Raw genomic sequence first — 21121 nt, forward strand, 5'->3', positions numbered from 1 at the left:
ACGGCCCAAAACATTGTCTTGTCTCTCCAAATGGTTGTGGCAAACTTCGACTCTCCTTTGCTTTTGTTCATCGGTGAGCTCCTTTGGGACCATTTTTGCACACACCTTTCTCATGCCAAGATTTTCAGTTCAGGTTTTCCTAACTTTCTCTATTGATGTTTATTTGGTCTGCTGTGCTTCTCACAGTCAGCCAAGGATTTTGATGCACAATTCGATTAATTTTTGCAATGTTTTCATCAGTTCTGCTCATTACTGGAGGCCCTGACCTCTCTTCATCAGTGATGCGGTCTCCCCTCAGAAAAATGTTTGATCCATTTGTACACGGCCATTTTCTTCATGACATTATCCCCATAAATTTGGACTAACAAGTCCCTGATTTCATTTCCCACTCTAGCCAAGTTTAACAAGAAATGTAATGTTTGTTCGTTGCTCTAATTCAAGCTCAGACATTCTCGCAACTGCACACAAAAACACGCAACAACAATAATGAACGCCACTCAGTAAGACACCACCACACGTCGACACGAACACAACGCTGTGACACTGATATACCATGGTTATGAAACCTCACTGAGCTGTTTGTTTAGTGCTGCCAATGTAAGCGCACGGTGGCAAGTTCACAAACTTAATTGTCAGACTGCGTAAATAAATTCTTAGAATATTATACAGCACATAGTGAATGCCATATAAATGCCTGCTACTATTACTTTGACCAAAATATGTTGTGTGCCAAGTAGGTTGGACATTGATCGTTTCACTCAGGCTTTAAGCTTAGCATGGCATAGCATCTGCTCTACCATTCTCTGTTCTCATTTCACCCCAGTTTTCTAATCAGGACAGTGAATAATTTTCAGTTCAGTTAACATTATTTTGAGCACCTATTCTATGCCAGACCCTGTGCTAAGTACTATAAACAATGAAATTCATTCATTCAACAAGTATGTATTGGGCTCCTACTGTGTACCTGGCACAGTTCAAGATGTATGAGGATAAAGCAGTGAACAAAACAGATTTCTGATTTCAGGAAGTTTATTTTCTAGTGGGGAGGACAGAAAAGATAACAAGACAAAACACAGTATTTTAGGTGGTATAGGAGTGCTGTGGAGAAAAGTGAAGCAGGGAAGTGAGATAAGGGTGAATTGAGGTCAGGAGGGTACTCTGTCCCTCTGGGAGCTCATAGTCTAGTAGAGGAGACAAGTTAGACAATATTAACAGTGTGAGCCCCAAGGATCATTGCTTTGCCCCTTGTCATAGGCCCAAAAACATAGTGGAAGTGGCAGAATCAAGATTTTCTCACCAGACACGAAAATTCTTGCCCTTTCATCTATACCACAAAGTCTATTACAAAGGTTATGGCGAGGATGGCAAACTGGCAGCCCATAGGCCCAGCTGTTTTTTAAAGAACTTGACTGATTTTCATTGATCAGTAGTGTTTACTAGAATCTGAAGTTTGGGACCAAATATTAAGGCATCACATAGTTTAATAATTTTTTTTCATTTACCTCTATCGTTTAACTTGCATTATATGAACACATTTCTGTTTTAATAAATATAAATTTTTTGTCAACATTTTTTAAATTGTGAAATGTTACAGAAAAGTCTGACTCTCTAAGCACCCTTGAAATATCAGATCCTCTAGCAATACTGGTTGCTCCCTTTGGCTGAAATACGTGTCTTCATTTATTGAAGTCTGCACCACTCCATGGTGTCTCCCCGACGCAGTGACCAAGTGCCATTGGCCATTCATGGTACCCATCTCCTACAGTGGCTCCCAGTGGTTCCCGCCTCCTGGTATTCACACTCTTGTGTAATCTACCACCACTCCCTGTGGGTGGGCTGGACCAAATGACTTGCTTCTAATGAACAGACTATAACTAAAGTGATGAGATGTCACTTCCAAGATTCGGTTATAAAAAACTGCGACTTCCATCTTGTTTGCACTCTCTCTCTCTCTCTGGCTCTTCTTGCTTTATCACTCTGATGAAGCAAGCTGCCATGTTGTGAGCTGCCCTCCGGAGAGGCCCACGTGACAAGAAACCGGCCAACAGCCAGAAAGAAACAGATCCTCAGTCCAACCCGCAAGGAACTGAATCCTGCCAACAGCCACATGTCTGAGATTGGAAGCGGATCCTTCCCCAGTCATACCTTGGGATGACTGCAGCCCTGCTGACACCTTGATTGCAGCTTGTGAGAAACCTTGAGCCAGAGGACCCAGTTAAGCCACGCCCACAAACACTAGGAGATAATGTTTTTCAACCCACTAAATTTTGGGGGAAATTTGTTACACAGAAATAGATAACTAAAAAACCATTGATTGTTGTGCTTGTACTTTTTAAAAAATATTTTATTGGGGAAGGGGAATAGGACTTTATTGGGGAACAGTGTGTACTTCCAGGCCTTTTTTCCAAGTCAAGTTGTTGTACTTTCAGTCTTAGTTGTGGAGGGTGCAGCTCAGCTCCAGTTGCCGTTGCTAGTTGCAGGGGGCGCAGCCCACCATCCCTTGAGGGAGTCAAACCGGCAACATTTTGGTTGAGAGGATGCGCTCCAACCAACTGAGCCATCCAGGAGCTCAGCGGCAGCTCAGGTCAAGGTGCCCTGTTCAATCTTAGTTGCAGGGGGCGCAGCCCACTATCCCTTGCGGGACTTGAATAGAACTGGCAACCTTGTGGTTGAGAGCCTGCGCTCCAACTGAGCCATCCGGGCGGCAGCTCAGCAAAAGGTGCTGTGTTCAATCTTAGTTGCAGGGGGCAGAGCCCACCATCCCTTGCGGGACTCAAGGAGTTGAACTGGCAACCTTGTGGTTGAGAGCCCACTGGCCCATGTGGGAATCGAACTGGCAGCCTTCGGAGTTAGGAGAACGGAGCTCCAACCGCCTGAGCCACCGGGCCGGCCCCGTGCTTGTATTTTTTTTATGGTAGTTTTGATGCACACGAAATATTTTTTGTACCCACATCTATGAATAGTGGGGGGGGAAAAGGTTATATATACAAGAAAGTCAAATACTTAAAGGAAAATTGGCGAGAGCCTATTGTTGGAAGTGATGTGTATTCTTTTATAGCTAAATAAAATGTGTCTGTTGAAAGACTACAGTTTAAGACACCATTTTAAGATAAACCATTATAAGAAATATAACCAGTATATAAAAATGATGAATACTGAAAACAAAAAGAACTTTAAAAAGAGCTTGGAATTTCAGTAGGCTGTGTTTTTGAATACAGACAGAATAAGTAATACTGCCAGAAAATGCGATGTACTAAATGAAAACAATTGCTAGGCCTTAAAAGCCTTTTGTAGGTGGTCCTTTAAGAAAAGAGTGTCTGTTGAATATAGCAGAAGTTACGTCATAAACAAGCATTCGCAAGGGCCGGAAATACTGTTGCTCCAGATGTTAAAGACATGGCTGAACATTTTGGGGTCAAATTGCGTCCAGAAGTTACTTGTGAAGTTTTGGATTGCAGCTGGTTCCAACAGATGTAAACACGACTCCTATGGTTGTGCACTTCGCTATATGCCTAGCCAATAGTTCTCAATGTATGGTCCCTGTCCAGCATTGTACCACCTGCAAACTTGTTAGAAATGGAAATTTTCAGGCTCTAGCCAAGACCTACTGAATCAGAATCTGAAGATGGTGTTTGTCAATCTGCTTTAACAAACCCTCCAGCTGATTCTGATAACACCCTGAAGTTTGAGAACCGCTGCACCTACATATAATTCATGTGTTAAGAATTTTGGTGCAATCTAACTCTTGGACTGGCAGCGTGCGATAGGTACCTCCAGAAATAGCTGGATTTTGTGTGATGAGAAGCGTCTTGAAATTTTTAGTATAGATTGGTCAAAATTAGTGAATATAACTACATTTATACTTCTGCAATAGCATTACTATCGGACTTAAACTTTAATTTGAAGCAGAAACACTACAAAGGCTTCACGCTGTCTGTCTTATCGCTCCTTCGTGTTCACCTTTGTTCAAAATGTTAAAAATGAATCATGTCAGGAACTAGTAATTAATATTGTGGTTTGCACCAAACAGTTCAATTACATGATGCATGTTACGGAACTCTGTCCTATTATGTGCAGACTGATTGGCTTAGTTGAGGCATGGTACTGAAGATACTGTGAAGATCCTGAAAAAGAAAAAAAAAAAAGACTTGCCATCCAAAGGGCACTCAGTGCATCAGCAATGAATGAAATAAAGTATTTGACCTGTTTCGTTGACATTACAACTCGTCTAGACACTGAATAAAAGCAGGGCTGCTCAGAAATACCTTCACAGATGGGTCGTTCTAATTGCTCATTCCTAGCAAAATTATTATGCCGTTGGGAGACTCATTTGCCAGGAGATAATTTGGCTGACTTTCCTTAGCTGAAATTGTTTTCCAAGAAATGAAAGTGAAGCCTGAATTACGTTCCCAAAATTGTACAGCTGCCTATCGAATTCCAGAAAAGGCTCTCTGACTTTACATTGTATGAAGATGAACTAATATTGTTCAGTTCGCCTTTCTCAATGTTCATGATGTGAAAGAAGAGCTACAGTGGAGATACTGAATTACTGAGCCATAGTACTGAAAATGAAGCATGATGTCATTGAAATACCAGAATTCTACAAATATCTTGGGAGTACTTACCCTAAATATGAAAAACTGCAAAAAGTCTGTGTTTGGAAATGCCTACATTTCTAAGCAACTGTTTTCCATTATGAAATATGGTAAAATTAATTATTCCCAGTAAAAGGATTCAAGGCTAAATGCTGCACAGTGTAACACAAAAATAAAAGACCTAACATTGACCTCTTGGTACATAAGAAAGGCATCAGACTTCTGTTACAAGTCAAAGGAGTGTAAATCACAAAAATGTAATGATCAAATTTTTCTATTTTTTGACTTGTGTTTTCAACTTTGAATTTCAAATGTAAATGCCAGTATTTGATATGTTTGTATTAACAGCCATGATACAGTTTAGTGAAAACGAGACTACATTGCTGGTAGTTGATTTTCTTAACTTGGCCCCCTTTGTTCATTTATGTGAGCTTCCAGCCCCTGTAAGCATTTGCAGCCCCTGGTTCAAGGATTCCTAGAAATTTCTTGCGGTCATTGTGCTCTCTGCACTTCCCGTTTTCCTTTCCAAGGTACCCCAAAAGCTCCCTTGGACTCTTGTTTGCCTCTTATTCCTACAGATACCTTTCATCAGGCCTTCTGATTTTTCAATCCTGAAAATTTGCATTGGGCAGAACAAATGCCTATTCTAGTGTCTACTTGTCTCAAGTGATTTCTGAAGAGCTGTAGACGGTAGCGTATACCATAGACTTTATCTCTGCAAAATACACAGGCTATGATTTATTTTGTAATAACCACTTTTTTGGATCCTGTGTGCCAGGTATTTTCTATAAGCAATTTCTAAGTCTTACAATCAGGTAGGAATTAGCAAAATCTCCATTTTATACATGAAGAAGCTAAGTGATTTGCCTGACCACTTGGATGCCGAAGTTCCTGTTCACTGATTACAAGTTACTCTCAAAGTAGTCTCCAGCCCACAGAAGAGCCACAGGATATTTAAAACTTAAGTTTTTGTTTTTACATGTGACAGGCAGTTTCACCTACAGAAATAGGCTGGCTCCTGGCAGCCTAAGAGAAATTAAGGGCACGAAAATTGGGTATTTGCTCTTTAAAATTAGCACCATAATAGCCTTTACTGAACACTGGATCTGTATTCTACCTCCAGCTTGACTGTGGTATTTAATGGTAAATACTCTCCCATGCATGTGTATGTAGATAATTGAAATTCTATCGGGAAGGACACTGTCAATATTGCCTTGAATTTGCTATGGTTTTCGATCGTTGCTAGTCTCTTTTTAATTCTACATTACTCTTTAGTTTTGTGATTATCAATTTAGTCTCTGCTTATTGAACTCCATAGAGTGTAGCAGTGTAAATGGGTATCGACAGCGGTTTGGATCTGTGATTGTTCAGTAGTTAGACCTCAAGGCACATGGGCCTTGCAGATGAAATATGAAGCATCCATATATCTATGGCTAAAGAAGACTTAGATATAATCCACCCTCCCCTTTTCTTACAAGGTGATGCTTCCTTGTCATCTCTGATTTCTTTTTGTTGTTGTTGTTGGGGAATATTGGGGAACAGTGTGTTTTTCCAGGACTTTGTTGGGGAACACTGTGTTTTTACCAGGACCCATCAGCTCCTAGTCAAGTTGTTGTCTTTCAATCTTAGTTGTGGAGGGCGCAGCCCACCATCCCATGCGTGAGTCAAACTGGCAACCTTGTTAAGAGCACGCGCTCTAACCAACTGAGCCATCCGGCTGCCCATCCCCTAAGTTTTGTAAATAGGTGTCACTTCCTCTAGAGCGCATTACCCCACTGACTAGTTAGATGCTTTTACTTCGTTCCCATGGCACTCTGTGTTGTCTGCATCCAGGCACTTTGTAGGCCCTTAGTTCATATTTGTTGGACTAAAAAGTGAGGCAGCAATTAAAAGCTGTAGATAGTTGTTCAGAATCTCAACTCTTTCTTTAAAGTTCACGTGTACCTTTTTCTGATCAGTTGTTTGGGTATGTTGTTTGTTGTTTAATTTTGCCTAAATCATTTTAGTCTCGTAGAAAATGACAAGGTGGACAACTAAACTGGATCAGTTTGGGCCAGGAACTGAAGTTATTCTGCTTATAGGTGGTGGTAGTCGTGTGAAATGGAGCCAGGCACACAACTATTCTAAGAGGCAGTGTGGCTAGAAGGCTTTTTTCTTTGCCCTGGTCAGGAGTTAATTGTCATCAACCAATCTGAGGTGAGGCACAGGTTTGTATATTTCGAAAAATGGGCTCCAAGTGATTGTGGTTTACATTCCTAGTGTTGTAAGAGCCACTAGATGAATTAAAAATCACTAGGCTAGTCTCTGGCTTTCTGGAGTTGAAATCACATGGATGGTGGCATAATCACCTTTAGACCAGCTAAAGGTAATATGTTGTAGTAGAAAAAGCATGGGTTGTGGTGTCAGTCTGACCCAGCTTTCTGTTTCCCAGCTTTGTGTTCTTGAGCATGGCCCCTCAGTTCTCTAAGCCTCAGTTTCCTCATCTGTAAAATGGGACTTAAAATGCTTGCATGGTTAGGGTGTGGTGATGGGAGAGAACATATTGTACTTAGCACTATACCTGATAAAGGTAGATGAATTCTCAGTGACTTGTATGAAAGGTATGCTGGAAGAAACTATCACCAGGTGGCAGCATAAAACTGTACTACCCTGCCCCATCTCGAATTAATCATAACTTAGGAATAAGTATGTTGCAGTGCAAAGGAAGGATTTTTGGAAACCAAACACAGACCTTGCTTTGCTCTCTGCTTACCAGTGTCCCTCTCCTTGTGTGACTTAATGTGCGACATGACTATACTGTAACTAGAGTTTCGTTCCATAGCCTAGCAAAAGCTTAATGCATTGAAACTCCTGTCAGACTCCAGAAAACTACCATTTTTTCACAACTTAAATGAAGAAATAGGTCAGTTTAGTTCGACAAAATTATCACAATCTACAGGCTCTTGAGCCCAAATCCAGGCTTGCTTTTTCTAGCCATGTGACCTTAGGGATAATAATGTAAAATGGGTATAAGAATAATAGTTATGGCCTCATAAGATTGTGTTGAGTATTAAATGAGTTAATACATGTAAAGTACTTGGAACATTGCTTAGCACATAGTACATGTTTAGTATCGGTTAGCCATTACTATTCATTATACTATGTTCTAGGTCTTATGTGGGAGCCAGGAATACAGAGATAAGTAAATTTTCTGCCGTCAAGGTACTTAGTGTGGTGGAACCAGTACTCAGCATGTACTAGTGCAGCAACAGAGGCATACTCAGGAAGGGCACTTAACGTCTGCCTCTGTTACATAAAAAACAGTACTCTCCAGGAAGAAGCCTGGTGCAATGGAAAGCGTGCATTCTGCAGGCAGATCAACCTGGGTTTGAATCCTGTCTACAGTCACTCATGTAACTTTGGGGACAGCCAACCTCTTGGAGCCTTAGTTTTCCCATTTCTAAAATGGGGTGAAGTTTCTGACCCCACTTATTGGAAGTGACCTATTTGGGTGTCTTGCCATCTAAGATCCTCCTAAGAAGGAAAGCAAGGATTTGTTTAGAAAAGAGTTAGATGGACATAGATTCAGAATTTAGCTATCTGTTGTTTAACCTTTCTGTCTATGTCCGTGGTTTTCTCATCCATATCTACATTGGCCATGGTTCTGAAGTTGAGATAATGTATGTAAAGTATGCACGGTGGGTGGAGGTGCTGAGCAATAACTAACAGCTCTATTATCTAACGAATGTCTCTGCTGTCATTGTTTCAAGTAAAAATTCATATACCATGTTCATTTCAGTATTCTTTTGAAGAGCCGCAGGCCTCAATTTCATGAAAGGAGTCAAAAAATTCTGGGCATTTGAATGAACATGTGGTTAATGCTGCCCGTGTTTATAGAAGAGGCTTTTTTTAAAAAAGAGTATTCTGTTGAGCCTCATATAATCTTAAGTTTTAACAAACTGCAAAGTTCAGTTACTAAACTTCCTGACTTCTAACCAAATACAGGTCAACTTCTGTTGTATGACCTGTTCTTCTTTTCTTCCCTCCTAGGTCTTTCAGAGCCTTGAAGACCACCATTTGGAAGTGGTGGCTTTTTTGAGGGAAAATGGCTTCCATGGCCTTCTTGCCCATGACTCCGAGTATGCTCTCTACAATATTCCCTTTTACTACAGTTCCCATGCTCTGAAGCTGAGCTGGAATGGGAAGAACCTCACTACCAACCAGTTCCTGATGCAGGAGGTGGCCAAGCAGCTGGGCCTGAAGCGGATGAATTTTCCCATATTTGCTGCACTGCTAGGTAGGTAGTCCCAAGAACAGACTCCAGTGATTAGTAAAGTTTCCCCTTCCTATAATAAGAGATGAAGACCAGAGCAATTTAGTCTGTCGTTACTGGATTTATCTTCTGAAAGTCCGCATGCCAACGCTGTGCTTCTGGGCTTTAGTAGAAACTCAGCATGTTTGTCTTATGAATTAATACAGGGTATTCCAGAATATTATTTTGATTCTTATTAAATTCTTTTTTAACATTCCATAACTATTTTTTGCAGAGTACTATCTTAGGCCAAATGTTTTCGTAGCCCTAGACAGTTTTGGTGTCCCACTCAGAGCATTCGTATTTCTTCCCCAGTTTCTAAATTTGGATCATGGACACAAATTGTTATGTTTTTCTTTTTGCTTCTGTTGTGCTAACATTTTATAATGAAAATTTCCAAACATATAGCAAAATTAAAAGAATTTTATAGTGAAAATCCTGTATCTACCACCTGTTTTCTGCTATTAACATTTTATTATACTTGCTTTATCTATCCATTCTAGCTATCTGTCCATCTGTCTTTTAAAGACATATTTCAGAGTAAATTACAGACTGTTGATTATGTTTTGAGTTGGTTTTCCAAGTATTGGCAGGATGAAGGTTAGTATCTTATCTCAGGGGTGAACTGTTTGTAATCCCAAAGGGGTTGAGTTTGGATAATCTCACGGAGTCAGCAAAGTTTTGGAATTAGGCCTTTGGCAAATCACTGAAGTTACACCTCTCTGGATTCAGTTTCCTCCTCTGTGAAATAGAATGATAGTACCTCATGGTGTTACTGATAAGATCAAATGAAATGAGATACATGAAATGCCCAGCACTTACTAGTCAGGCAGTTGTAGCTGTTATTACAAAAGGCAGCATGACTAGGTGATAGAAAATAGCATAAGCTTTGGAGTCAGACAGTCCTGAGCTTCTTATTCTGGTGTTATTCTGAGCTTATTCTGAGCACTTATTAACCATGCCCCCTTAGACCAAGTCACCAGATTTGTCCAAACCTCAGTTTCCTTATCTGTAAAATGGGGACAATAATACCGTACATGATTATCATAAAGATGATACGTATAATGCATGTGATACACAGGTAATCAACACATAGCTAGTTATAGTCATTATATTAAGAATATAGATTGATGTGAATTATTTGATCATTTTCTCTCCCAGAAGCCCTTTCATGGCATGGAGTGTCTAAAAACATGTGCACAGTCAGTAAATGACAAATGTACTTTATAGGTAACCACATTCTCCCAGATGAGGACCTGGCTGCTTTTCATTGGAGCCTCTTGGGACCAGAACATCCCCTTGCATCACTGAAGGTAATGTGCCCCGTTTCCTGCATATACATACATCCGTGACATCAGGTTTTGATTGGAGTTTTGATAGAATAATTATCTTTTGTTAGGTTTAAAATATTCCAAAATACTTACAAAATTTGTAATTATGATCAATACTCTTTTAATAAAAAGAAAACTCCGTTTTCCACCTCCAGTTCTTCCCTCCTCTGTCTTTCTTTCCTGTATATCTCCTTTACTTTCACCCTGCTACCACACTCACACAGAATGCGTCACTTCTGATACTTCTGGTCGCTAAATATATGGATCCCCCCCCCACGGTTCACCTCAGTTTTGATATTGTTTACCTGGAGATGTCATCAGATTTCACAGGTTAAGGGCTCAGTCCCACAAAACTGTCCCACCCCCCCAACTTCAGACACCAGTTGCAAGCCCAGGTTATCACCTGTGCTTCTGACCAATCTGCTATAGGTCAGCGGTTCCAATGACCACTCTCCTTGAGTTTGATTAATTTGCAAGAACAGCTCACAGAACTCAGGAAAACACTTACTTACGTTTTCCAATTTATTAAAGGATGTGATAAAATACAAGATGTACAGCCAGATGAAGAGATACATAGAGTGAGGTCTGGGAGGGTCCCAAGTGCAGGAGCTTCTGTCCCCATGGCGTGGGGGTGCTTTATCCCCTAGTGTGGATGTGTTCGCTAACCTGGAAGCTCACTGAACCCCATACTTTTGGAATTTTATGGAGGCTTCATCACGTAGGCATGATTGATCATTAATTTCATTTTCAGTCCTTTTCCCTTCTCAAGAGAATGGGGGTGGGGCTAAAAGCTCCAAGCTTTTAATCGTAGCTTGGTCTTGCCGGTAACCAGCTCTCATCCAGGAACTCTCCAGGAGCCCACCCAGAGTCACCTCAATAGAACAAGACATGTTCCTAGTGACCATACCACTTAGGATATTGCAAGGGTATCAGAAGCTCTGTGCCAGGAACTGGAGGCAGAGACCAATATATATTTTCTGTTATCTTACACCCTTAATATTTAAAGGATTTGTACAAACCTATGAAGAAAAATACAAATGCCCCAATAAATGAACTGATGAGTAAAGGGCAGAAGCAGACAATTCACAAAAGAAGTACAGTTGCCAATAGTGTGACTAAATGCTACACTTCCCTGGTTGGTGATCAGACATACAAATTAATTGAGCCGTGTGATTTCTCTTAACCTAACAGTTCAGCAAATACATAAAAATTAATCTACCCATTTCTATCAAGGCTATGGTAGTAGTGTAAGTAGGTGATTGTATTTATATCCCTAGTTCTTTTATTCTCCCAGACAACTATTTCATACCTTTTGCTCTCTCCTCAAGCCTCTAATACTCCCTCCTCCTCGCTCACTCTCAGCTCATGACCTGGCTTACTATTTCACTGAGAAAATTGAAGCAGTGGGAAGAGAACTTCCAGCACTCCCACCCTTTCATCTGTCCTGCATGCATCTGTGCGCCCAGATGCTCTGCCTGCCTGCTGTTAACTGGAGGACCTGTCCATGATCCTATCTAACACCACCCCCTTCCCCCAGATCCCCTCCCCTCTAGCTAACCGATGGGCATCACTTCAGCAGTTCTCCCCTCTTTCTCCTGCATCTTCAGTTTCCCTCTCTTCATTGGCTCTTTCCCATCAGGTATATAAACATGCACCCCCAAAATAAAACAAAAATCTGCTTTCAACCTCACTCCCTCCACCCAGACTACTGCTCCATATTTCTTCTTCCCTTGTGTCAGACTCTTCTAGAGAGTTGTCTATACTTCAACTATTTACTCTCCCTTTTCCCTGTTCTCTCTTCAATGTGCTTTGCTGAAATTGCTCTTGACAAAGTCACCCATGACCTTGATGTTAGTAAATGCAGTGGCCAGCCCCAGCTCACTCTCTCTTCTATAGAGCATGTTTCTCACATGGCTGTAAGGACACTATCTTCTGGTTTCCTTCCTACTTCATTCAGTGGCTACTGCTTCCGTCTCTTTGCTGCTTCCTTGTCTTCCCTGCTTCTTAACTTTGGAATGTCCCATAGTCCTATCCTTAGTCCTTTCTCTTTTCTACCTACAGACACTGCCTTGGTAATTGATCACATCTAGTCTCATGAGTTTAAATACCATCTATCCAGTGATGACTCCTAAATATATGTCTCCAGCTTTGCCTTCCTCCTTGCACTCCAGATTCTAATATCTAATGACCTACTAAATACTTCAAAGAAATATGTCCAAATGGAAACTCCTGATCTCTTCCCTATATCTGTTCCTCCCATATAGCCTTCCCCATTTTCATTAATGGCAACCTCATCCTTCCAGTTGCTCAGGCTACAAACCTTGGAATCATCCTTGACTTCTCTCTCTCTCTTTCTCATGTCCCACGTTTCCCCTGTGATCAAATACCACCAGTTTTCCCTGCTACTACCCTGGTCACATCATCATTCTTTCTTGCCTGGATTATTATAACAGCTTACTAACTGTTGGTCTTCTGCTCGCTCTCTTTTCTGTCACCCCCTCCCTCCAAATTTATTCTCAATACAGCAGCCAGAGTGATTCTTTTAAAAACCAACTCAGATCATGTCACTTCTCTCTTTGAAATTCTCCAGTGGCTCTTCATATCGCTCACCCAGTCTTTACCATGGCCTGCAAAGCCCTATACTGTCTAGCCCCATTACAGCTGTGATCTCATCTTCCCTTTCTTTTGCTTTTTGAACCTTTGCACTTACCATTCTTTCTACTTAGAAGGTTTTTTTCCTCCCACATAGCTATTTCCTCACTCCTATAGGTTTTCTCAAATGTCATTTTCTCAGTGAAGCCTGTCCTGACCACTCTATTTATTAATAAAATTATCTGCTCATGTGTGCACGTTCCCTCTCTCTCTCTCTCTCTCTCTCTCTCTCTCTCACACACACACACACACACACACACACACACACACACAAACACATTTCTTAGCCCCTTCTATGCTTAGATTTTCTCCATACCACTTGTCTACATCAAGCACACTATACATTTTACTTATTTATTCTGTTTGTTTGATTCCATTCACCCCATCCAATCACACCTACACTAGAATGTAAGCTCCCATGAGGGCAGGGATCTTTGTTTATCTTGTTAACAACTGTATCCCTGGTGCCTAGGACAGTGCGTAGCACACAGTAGGCAGTAAATATTTTTTGAAGGAATGAATGGTACAGGTTTTTGCCTAAACAATTTATATAAAAAGACTTTAAGAAGTTTATACCCTTTGACTCAGTACTTACTGCTGTTTTAGGAAGCTTGTAATTAAATAATTGGGAAATGGATGACAAATCATACCTATATTTTATCACAGCATTAAAAAAACCTTTAGGGCCGGCCCGGTGGCTTAGGTGGTTGGAGCTCTGTGCTCCTAACTCCAAAGGCTGCCGGTTCGATTCCCACATGAGCCAGTGGGCTCTCAACCACAAGGATTCCTGAAGTCCTGCAAGGGATGGTGGGCAGCGCCCCCTGCAACTAAGATTGAACACGGCACCTTGAGCTGAGCTGCCTCCCGGATGGCTCAGTTGGTTGGAATGCGGGCTCTCAACCACAAGGTTGCCAGTTCGATTCCTTGAGTCCTGCAAGGGATGGGGGGCTGCGCCCCCTGCAACTAGCAACGGCAACTGGACCTGGAGCTGAGCTGCGCCCTCCACAACTGAGACTAAAAGGACAACAACTTGACTTGGAAAAAAGTCCTGGAAGCACACACTGTTCCCCAATAAAGTCCTGTTTCCCTTCCCCAATAAAAAATTTAAAAAAAACCCTTTATATTAAAAATTTTCAAGCATCACAAAAGTAGAGAAAATAATATGATAACATAGTGAGCTACCATTGTAACATCTTCCAGCTCCAGCAGTTATCAAGATGTGGCCACAATTGTTGGGGCTTTTTTTGTTGCTGCTGCTAATGTATTTTAAAGTAAATTCCATACCTCAAGTCAATTCACTTCCATATTCTTTGATATGCATCTCTAAAGCATATTGGCATTTTCATATATAAGCACAATGCCATTATTACGCCTAACAATATTGATAATTTCTTTTTATCATCTTAATATACAGTCCATTTTTGGATTTTCCTGATTGTCTCAAAAAGGCCTTTTTGTGGTTAGTTCAAACCGGGATCCAAACATGGTCTACATATTTCGACATTACCTTTAATAGAAAAAAATTGGAAGCAGCCAAAACATATCATGAAAGAAAACTGATTAATTATGGCAGTGTCATAAAACATTGGTTATCTCTGTAGTAGTAAGATTATGGATGATAGGATTTTATCTTTCTTTTATACTTTTCAATCTCTTCAAAGTATTCTGTACTGAGAATTAGGGGGAAAACTTTTTATAGAAAAGATTTTACCTGTCTTTCAGTGGATTTACCAAATTTGAATTTTGGATCTCACCCCAACCTCACCCTTTTTCTTAGTGACTCGTGTGAAGTCAAGTGTTCTTTGCTTATCTAACCCTTCTAGGTCCGAGCTCATCAGCTGGTTCTTCCTCCCTGTGATGTGGTGATCAAGGCTGTTTCTGAGTATGTTAGTTCCATCAAAGACCCCTCTAACCTGGATGTGGTTGGGAAGGATGTTTTCAAACAGTCTCAGGTGAGTTAGCCTCCCCTTTTCTAAGAGTTACTAGTTTTCTTACCTTCACCAGTACCACTGGCACATCTGATCTTTCAGGTGCTGCCTGCCTTCTCTCCTAGCTGCTTGTCGCCTCCATTTTTATAGGCTGGAGCCCGATGGTTTCTTTGAGAAAACATTAAAAGGGCCTGGATGGAAAGCGTTCTTTACCGTTTTTCCACTGATTTTTTTCAAAAGTTATCCAAGCTCATTCTGGAAAATAAAGAAAAAATGTCACATAAATCTCATTACCCAGAAACAACTTGCTGTATTGTCACTCTAGCATATGTCCTTCTACTCTTTATTGTTTCAATGTATATTTTAATATAAAGGATGTCTTGCTTGGTGGAGGGTAATGGGTAATGAAAAAGATACTTAAAGTAGATCCACATAAAACAAGAATCAATATTTTATTGTTAGTAGTGAAAAAAAGGCTGGATTGGGATTTGTCTTATGAAACTAAACGTTAATGTTAGTTTTATTTTTAACAATTTGATTTAATCTTGTACTCTGGGTTTTCCAGTTTTGTTTTTGGAATTAACATACAGTAAGACTGACTTTTATATATATGTGTGTATAGGTCTTTGAATTTTTAACAGACTAAATTAGATTTATGTAACCACCATCACATTCAAGATCAGAACAGTTGAACCACCCCCAAATCTCTCCGGCTGTGTCTTTGCAATCACACCCAAATTTACCATTATCTCCTGGCAACTACCAGTCTGTTCTTTCAGTGTAGTTGTATCTTTTAGAGAAGAGCATGTGACTACAGTCATACAGTATGTAATCTTTTGAGAATGGCATTTTTCGTTCAACATAATGCCTTTAAAATTTGTCTAAGTTGTTACATATTTCATCTATCAATTTGTTTTTATTTCCAAATATACCTTGGGTATACCTTCGTTTGTTTATCCATTCATCCCTAGAGGATATTTGGGTTGTTTCCAATTTTTGGTGGTTTGAATACAGCTGCTGTAAACATTTGTGTACAGGTTTTTGTATGAAAATAAATTTTCATTTCCCTAATATAAATACCTAGGAGTGGGATTTCTGGGTCATCTGGTAAATATATGTATAACTTTAACTTTATGAGACCCTGCCAAACCATTTTGTACAGTGGCTGTTCCATTTCTCATCAGTACTTATTATTGCCAGTATTTTTTATAGCCATTCTAATAGGTGTATGGTGGTAGCTCATCATAATTTTAATTTGTATTTCTCAAATGACTAATGATGAACATTTTTTCTTGTGCTTATTTGCCATCCATATATCCTCTTTGAAGAATGTGGTCTGTTCGTTAATAGTCTTTAGCCCATTTTTTAAATGGGGTTATTTGTTTACTTACTGTTGAGTTCTGAGAGTTCTGTATATGTTCTGCATACAAGTCCTTTGTCAGATATCTGATTTGCAAATATTTTCACCCAGTCTGTAGTTTGTCTTTACATTCTTTTAACAGTGTCTTTTGCAAAGCAAAAGTTTTAAACTTTTACCAGTTTTAATCTTTTATGGATCTTGCTTTTAGTGTCATGTCTAAGAACTCTTTGCCTAACTGCAGGCATGACAAATTCTCCCGTTTTCTTCTAAAAATGATATAGTTTTACTTTTAAAGTCGAATTATCTGTTTTGAGTTTATTTTTGTATAAAGTATGGAGTGTTTCATTTTGTTTTTGCATATGGATGTTCGATTATTTCAACACGGTTTGTAGAAAAGACTGTGCTTTCTCCATTGAATTGCCTTTATCAAAAATCAATTGTCCACATTTGTGTGGATCTGTTTCTGGACTCTTCTGTTCAGTTGACCTATGTGTCTTTTTCTTTGCAAATAGCTCATTGTCTTGAATACTGTAGCTTTATGGTAAGTCTTAAAATTGGATAGTGATTCCTCCGTTTTTTGTTTTTTTTTTTTTTAGTTTCAGATATGGTTACTCCAGTTTAATGCTTTTTCAAAATTATTTTGTCTATTCTAGTTTCTTTGCCTTTCCATATAAATTTTAGAATAATCTTGTCTATATCTACAAAAAAATCCTGCTGGTATTATAATCGGGATTCCTTTCAATATACAGATGGATCTTGAGATAATTATGCTAAGCAAAATAAGTCAGACAGAAAAAGTCAAGAACCGTATGACTTACTTCACTCAGATGTGGAATATAAAACTGAAAGCAACCAAGGAACAAGACAAACAAAAACTCGTAGATACAGACAACAGTTAGTGGTTATCAGAGGGTAATGGGGGTGGGAAGGTGGTAGAAGAGGGAAAATGAGATCAAATATATGGTGATGGAAGGAGAACTGACTCTGGGTGGTGAACATACAATGCAATATATAGATGATGTATTATAGAAATGCACACTTGAAATCTGTGTGATTTTACTAACCAGCGTCACCCCAATAAATTTAATTTAAAAAAAAGAAAAGATTGGCATATGCAAAGAGACTTCTGAGAATGCTTAGGCATAGGGCATAGTCCTGTTCAAACATTATATAACCTCTTTGTGTGTGTGTGTGTGTGTGTGTGTGTGTGTATGCCAAAAAAAGTATACACATTTTCAGAAAGGAAAACTGTATTACAATTGTAATACTGAATATATAACGATAACAAAAGATGAATGAATACAAGTCACATTTTACTTTTGCTATTACGAGAGGTGCTCAAGGTGGTAGCCATCAGCGTCCAGACACTTCTGATTACAGCAAACTACTGCTTGAGTAACGTTGACCAAAATGTCCACTTGTGTAAATTTTTTGGTATCCCCGGGTGTGGGTGTGTGTGTGTGTTTCTATGTGTGTGTGTATGAATTTGGTGAATCTTCAAATCCCAGAAAACATTATGCCTCTCCATTTATTCAGGTTGTCTGATTTCTTTTATCAGTGTTTCATAGTTTTTAGCATACAATTCTTATATATCTTTCTTTTTATATTTATACATAAGTATTTAATATTTGAGTACCTATTGTAAAGGCTATACTTTTGTTCATCTCAATTTCTAATTGTTCATTGCTAGTATATAAAAATATGATTGATTTTTGTGTGTTGACCTTGTACCACAAGGTCACCTTTCTAAATTCACTAGCAGTTTTTTGGTATATTTATTTATTTATTTTTATTTTTTTATTTATTTATTTTTTATTTTTATTTTTATTTTTTTAATTTATTAGTTTTAGGTGTACAAGACAAGGTAATACTTAGACATTCATCATTTATATCCCTCACACTGTGAACCCCCCTCCCCCCATCCACTATCCCTCCAACCTCACACCAAGCCATCACATTATATATATAAAATTATAGTTGGCATTCATTAATGTTTAGCTTCTGGTGTACAATGCCATGATCAGGCATCCACAGTATCTCTGAGCTGGTCTCCCAAATAGGACGCATGTCCATCGGATACCCAACAAAATCTTTACAACATTAATGAATAAGTTCCCCAAATTAATTTTCAGAAAACCCTGAGGCCATCTTGTGGTTACCAGCTGCTTCCTAATCCATTCACCTTTCCCCTTATCCCCAAGCCCCCCCCCCCCCGCCCATCTAACAACTCTCGGTTTTTTCTTTGTGTCCCCAAAACTGTTTCTGATTAGTTCATTCACATATTCTTTTCTTTAGATTCCGCATATAACTGAGATCATATGGTACTTGTCTTTCTCTTTCTGACTTATTTCACTTAACATAATGTTCTCTAGATCCCTCCATGTTGTTGCAAATGATAAGATTTCTTTCTTCTTTATGGCTGCGTAATACTCCATTGTATAAATGTACCACAGCTTCTTAATCCAGTCATCGACCGATGGGCATTTCTGTTGTTTCCATATCTTGGCTATTGTGTAAAGTGCCGCAATAAACATAGGAGTGCATACTGATTTTTGATTTGGAGTTTTGGATTTCTCCGGGTAGATGCCTAGGAGTGGAATTACTGGATCATAGGGTAGTTCCATTTTCAGATTCCTGAGATACCTCCATACTGTTTTCCATAGTGGCTGCACTAATCTGCAATCCCACCAACAGTGCACTAGCGTTCCCTTTTCTCCACATCCGCGCCAGCATTTGTTGTTTGTTGATTTATTGATGATAGCCATTTTGACTGGAGTGAGGTGGTATCTCACTGTGGTTTTTATTTGCATTTCTCTGATGCTTAGTGAGGTTGAGCATTTCTTCATGTGTCTTCTAGCCTTCTGTATGTCCTTTTTAGAAAAATGTCTCCTCAAGTCCTCTGCCCATTTTTTAATAGGGTTGTTTGTTTTTTTGGAGTCGAGTTGAGTAAGTTTTTTATAGATTTGTGATATTAATCCCTTATCAGATATATCATTGGCAAATATCTTTTCCCATTCAGTAGGATCCCTTTTTGTTTTATTGATGGTTTCCTTTGCTGTGAAAAAACTTTTTAGTTTGATGTCATCCCACATGTTTATTTTTTCTCTTACTTCCCTCGCGCGAGGGGATATATCAGTGAAAATCTTACTCCGGGTAATGTCCATGAAGTTTCTTCCTATATTTTCTTCAAGATATTTTATGGTTTCAGATCTTACATATAAGTCTTTAAGCCATTTTGAATTTATTTTTGTGTATGGTGTGAGGAGGTGGTCCAGCTTCATTTTCTTGCATGTGTCTCTCCAGGTTTCCCAACACCACTTATTGAACAGACTGTCTTTACCCCATCGTACATTCTTGCTTCCATTGTCGTAGATTAGATGGGCATATAGGCATGGATTTACTTCTGGACTCTCTATTCTGTTCCATTGATCTATGTGTCTATTTTTATGCCAGTACCATGCTGTTTTGATTACTGTAGCCTTGTAGTATAGTTTGAAATCAGGTATCGTTATACCTCCCACTTTGTTGTGTTGTCATTCTCATTTGTCTCGAGATATCTTTTGATTTCTTCTTTGATCTGCTGCTTGACCCATTCATTATTTAGTAACATGTTATTCAGCCTCCATGAATTGGTGTGTCTTCCTGGTTTTTTTTTTCCTGTAGTTCATTTCTAATTTCATAGCTCTGTGGTCAGAGAAGACAATTGGTATGATTTCAGTTTTCTTAAATTTATCAAGGCTTGTTTTGTGTCCTAACATATGATCTATCTTGGAAAATGTTCCATGTGCACTTACTTGAGAAGAACGTGTATTCTGCAGCATTGGGGTGAAATGCTCTGAAAATATCAATTAAATCTAGCTGCTCCAAAGTATCATTTAAGGCTGTTGTTTCCATATTAATTTTCTGTCTGGAGGACCTGCCCCTTGTTGTAAGAGGTGTGTTGAAGTCCCCTACTATGATAGTGTTGCTGTTGATCTCTGTCTTTATGTCCATCAGTACCTGTTTTATATATTTAGGTGCTCCTATGTTAGGTGCATAGATGTTTACTAGGGTTATGTCCTCTTGTCGGATTGACCCTTTATTATTATATAGTGCCCATCTTTGTCTTTTAATATGTTCTTCATTTTAAAGTCTATTTTGTCAGATATAAGTATTGCAACTCCAGCTTTTTTTTCGCTTCCATTTGCATGAAATATCTTACTCCAACCCTTCACTTTCAGCCTGTGTGTGTCTTTTGATTAGAAATGAGTCTCTTGTATACAGCATATACAAGGGTCTTGCTTCCTTATCCACTCAGCCACCCTATGTCTCTTGATTGGAGCATTTAATCCATTTACATTTAAAGTGATTAATGATAGGTACATAGTTATTGACATTTTTAAATTTGTAGTAAATTGTTTTCATCTTTCTTCTATTTACAGAAGTCCTTTTAGTATTTCTTGCAATGCTGGCTTGGTGGTAATAAATTCTTTCAGTTTGTTCTTTTCTGGGAAGCTCTTTATCTCTCCATCAACTTTAAATGATAGCCTTGCTGGATAAAGCAATCTAGGTTGTAGGCCTTTGTGTTCCATCACTTTGAGTATCTCCTGCCACTCCCTCCTGGCCTTCAATGTTTCTGTAGAAAAGTCATTTGATAGTCTTATGGGAGTTCCCTTGTATGTAACCTTCTGCCTTTCTCTTGCTGCTTTTAAGATTCTCTCTTTGTCTTTAAGCTTTGCCATTTTAACTATAATGTGTCTTGGTGTGGGCCTGTTTGGGTTTATCCTGGTTGGAACTCTCTGCACTTCCTGGGCTTGTATGTTGGTTTCCTTGATCATGTTAGGGAAGTTTTCGGACATTATTATCTCAAATATGTTCTCAATCCCTTGCTTCCTCTCTTCGCCTTCTGGTATTCCTATGATGCACATGTTGTTGCGCTTGATGTTATCCCAGAGGTCTCTTAACCCATCTTCATTGTTTTTTAT

The 21121-nt window shown here is 39.2% G+C and overlaps 1 protein-coding gene across 4 annotated transcripts in view; it reads left to right on the top strand.

The window, feature by feature from the left end:
* The window catches only part of FAM120C (family with sequence similarity 120 member C), an 88809-nt gene that overhangs the window by 8552 nt on the left and 59136 nt on the right, over window positions 1-21121 (top strand). For all 4 annotated transcript variants that reach the window (XM_081044055.1, XM_081044056.1, XM_081044057.1 and 1 more), the window contains exons 2-4: window positions 8625-8871; window positions 10117-10199; window positions 14693-14821. In XM_081044055.1, coding sequence (XP_080900181.1) covers window positions 8625-8871; window positions 10117-10199; window positions 14693-14821 — 459 coding nt within the window. The remainder of the gene's footprint in view (window positions 1-8624; window positions 8872-10116; window positions 10200-14692; window positions 14822-21121) is intronic.

Source organism: Rhinolophus hipposideros (genome assembly GCF_964194185.1).
Source record: "Rhinolophus hipposideros genome assembly, chromosome: X".
NCBI lineage: Eukaryota > Metazoa > Chordata > Mammalia > Chiroptera > Rhinolophidae > Rhinolophus > Rhinolophus hipposideros.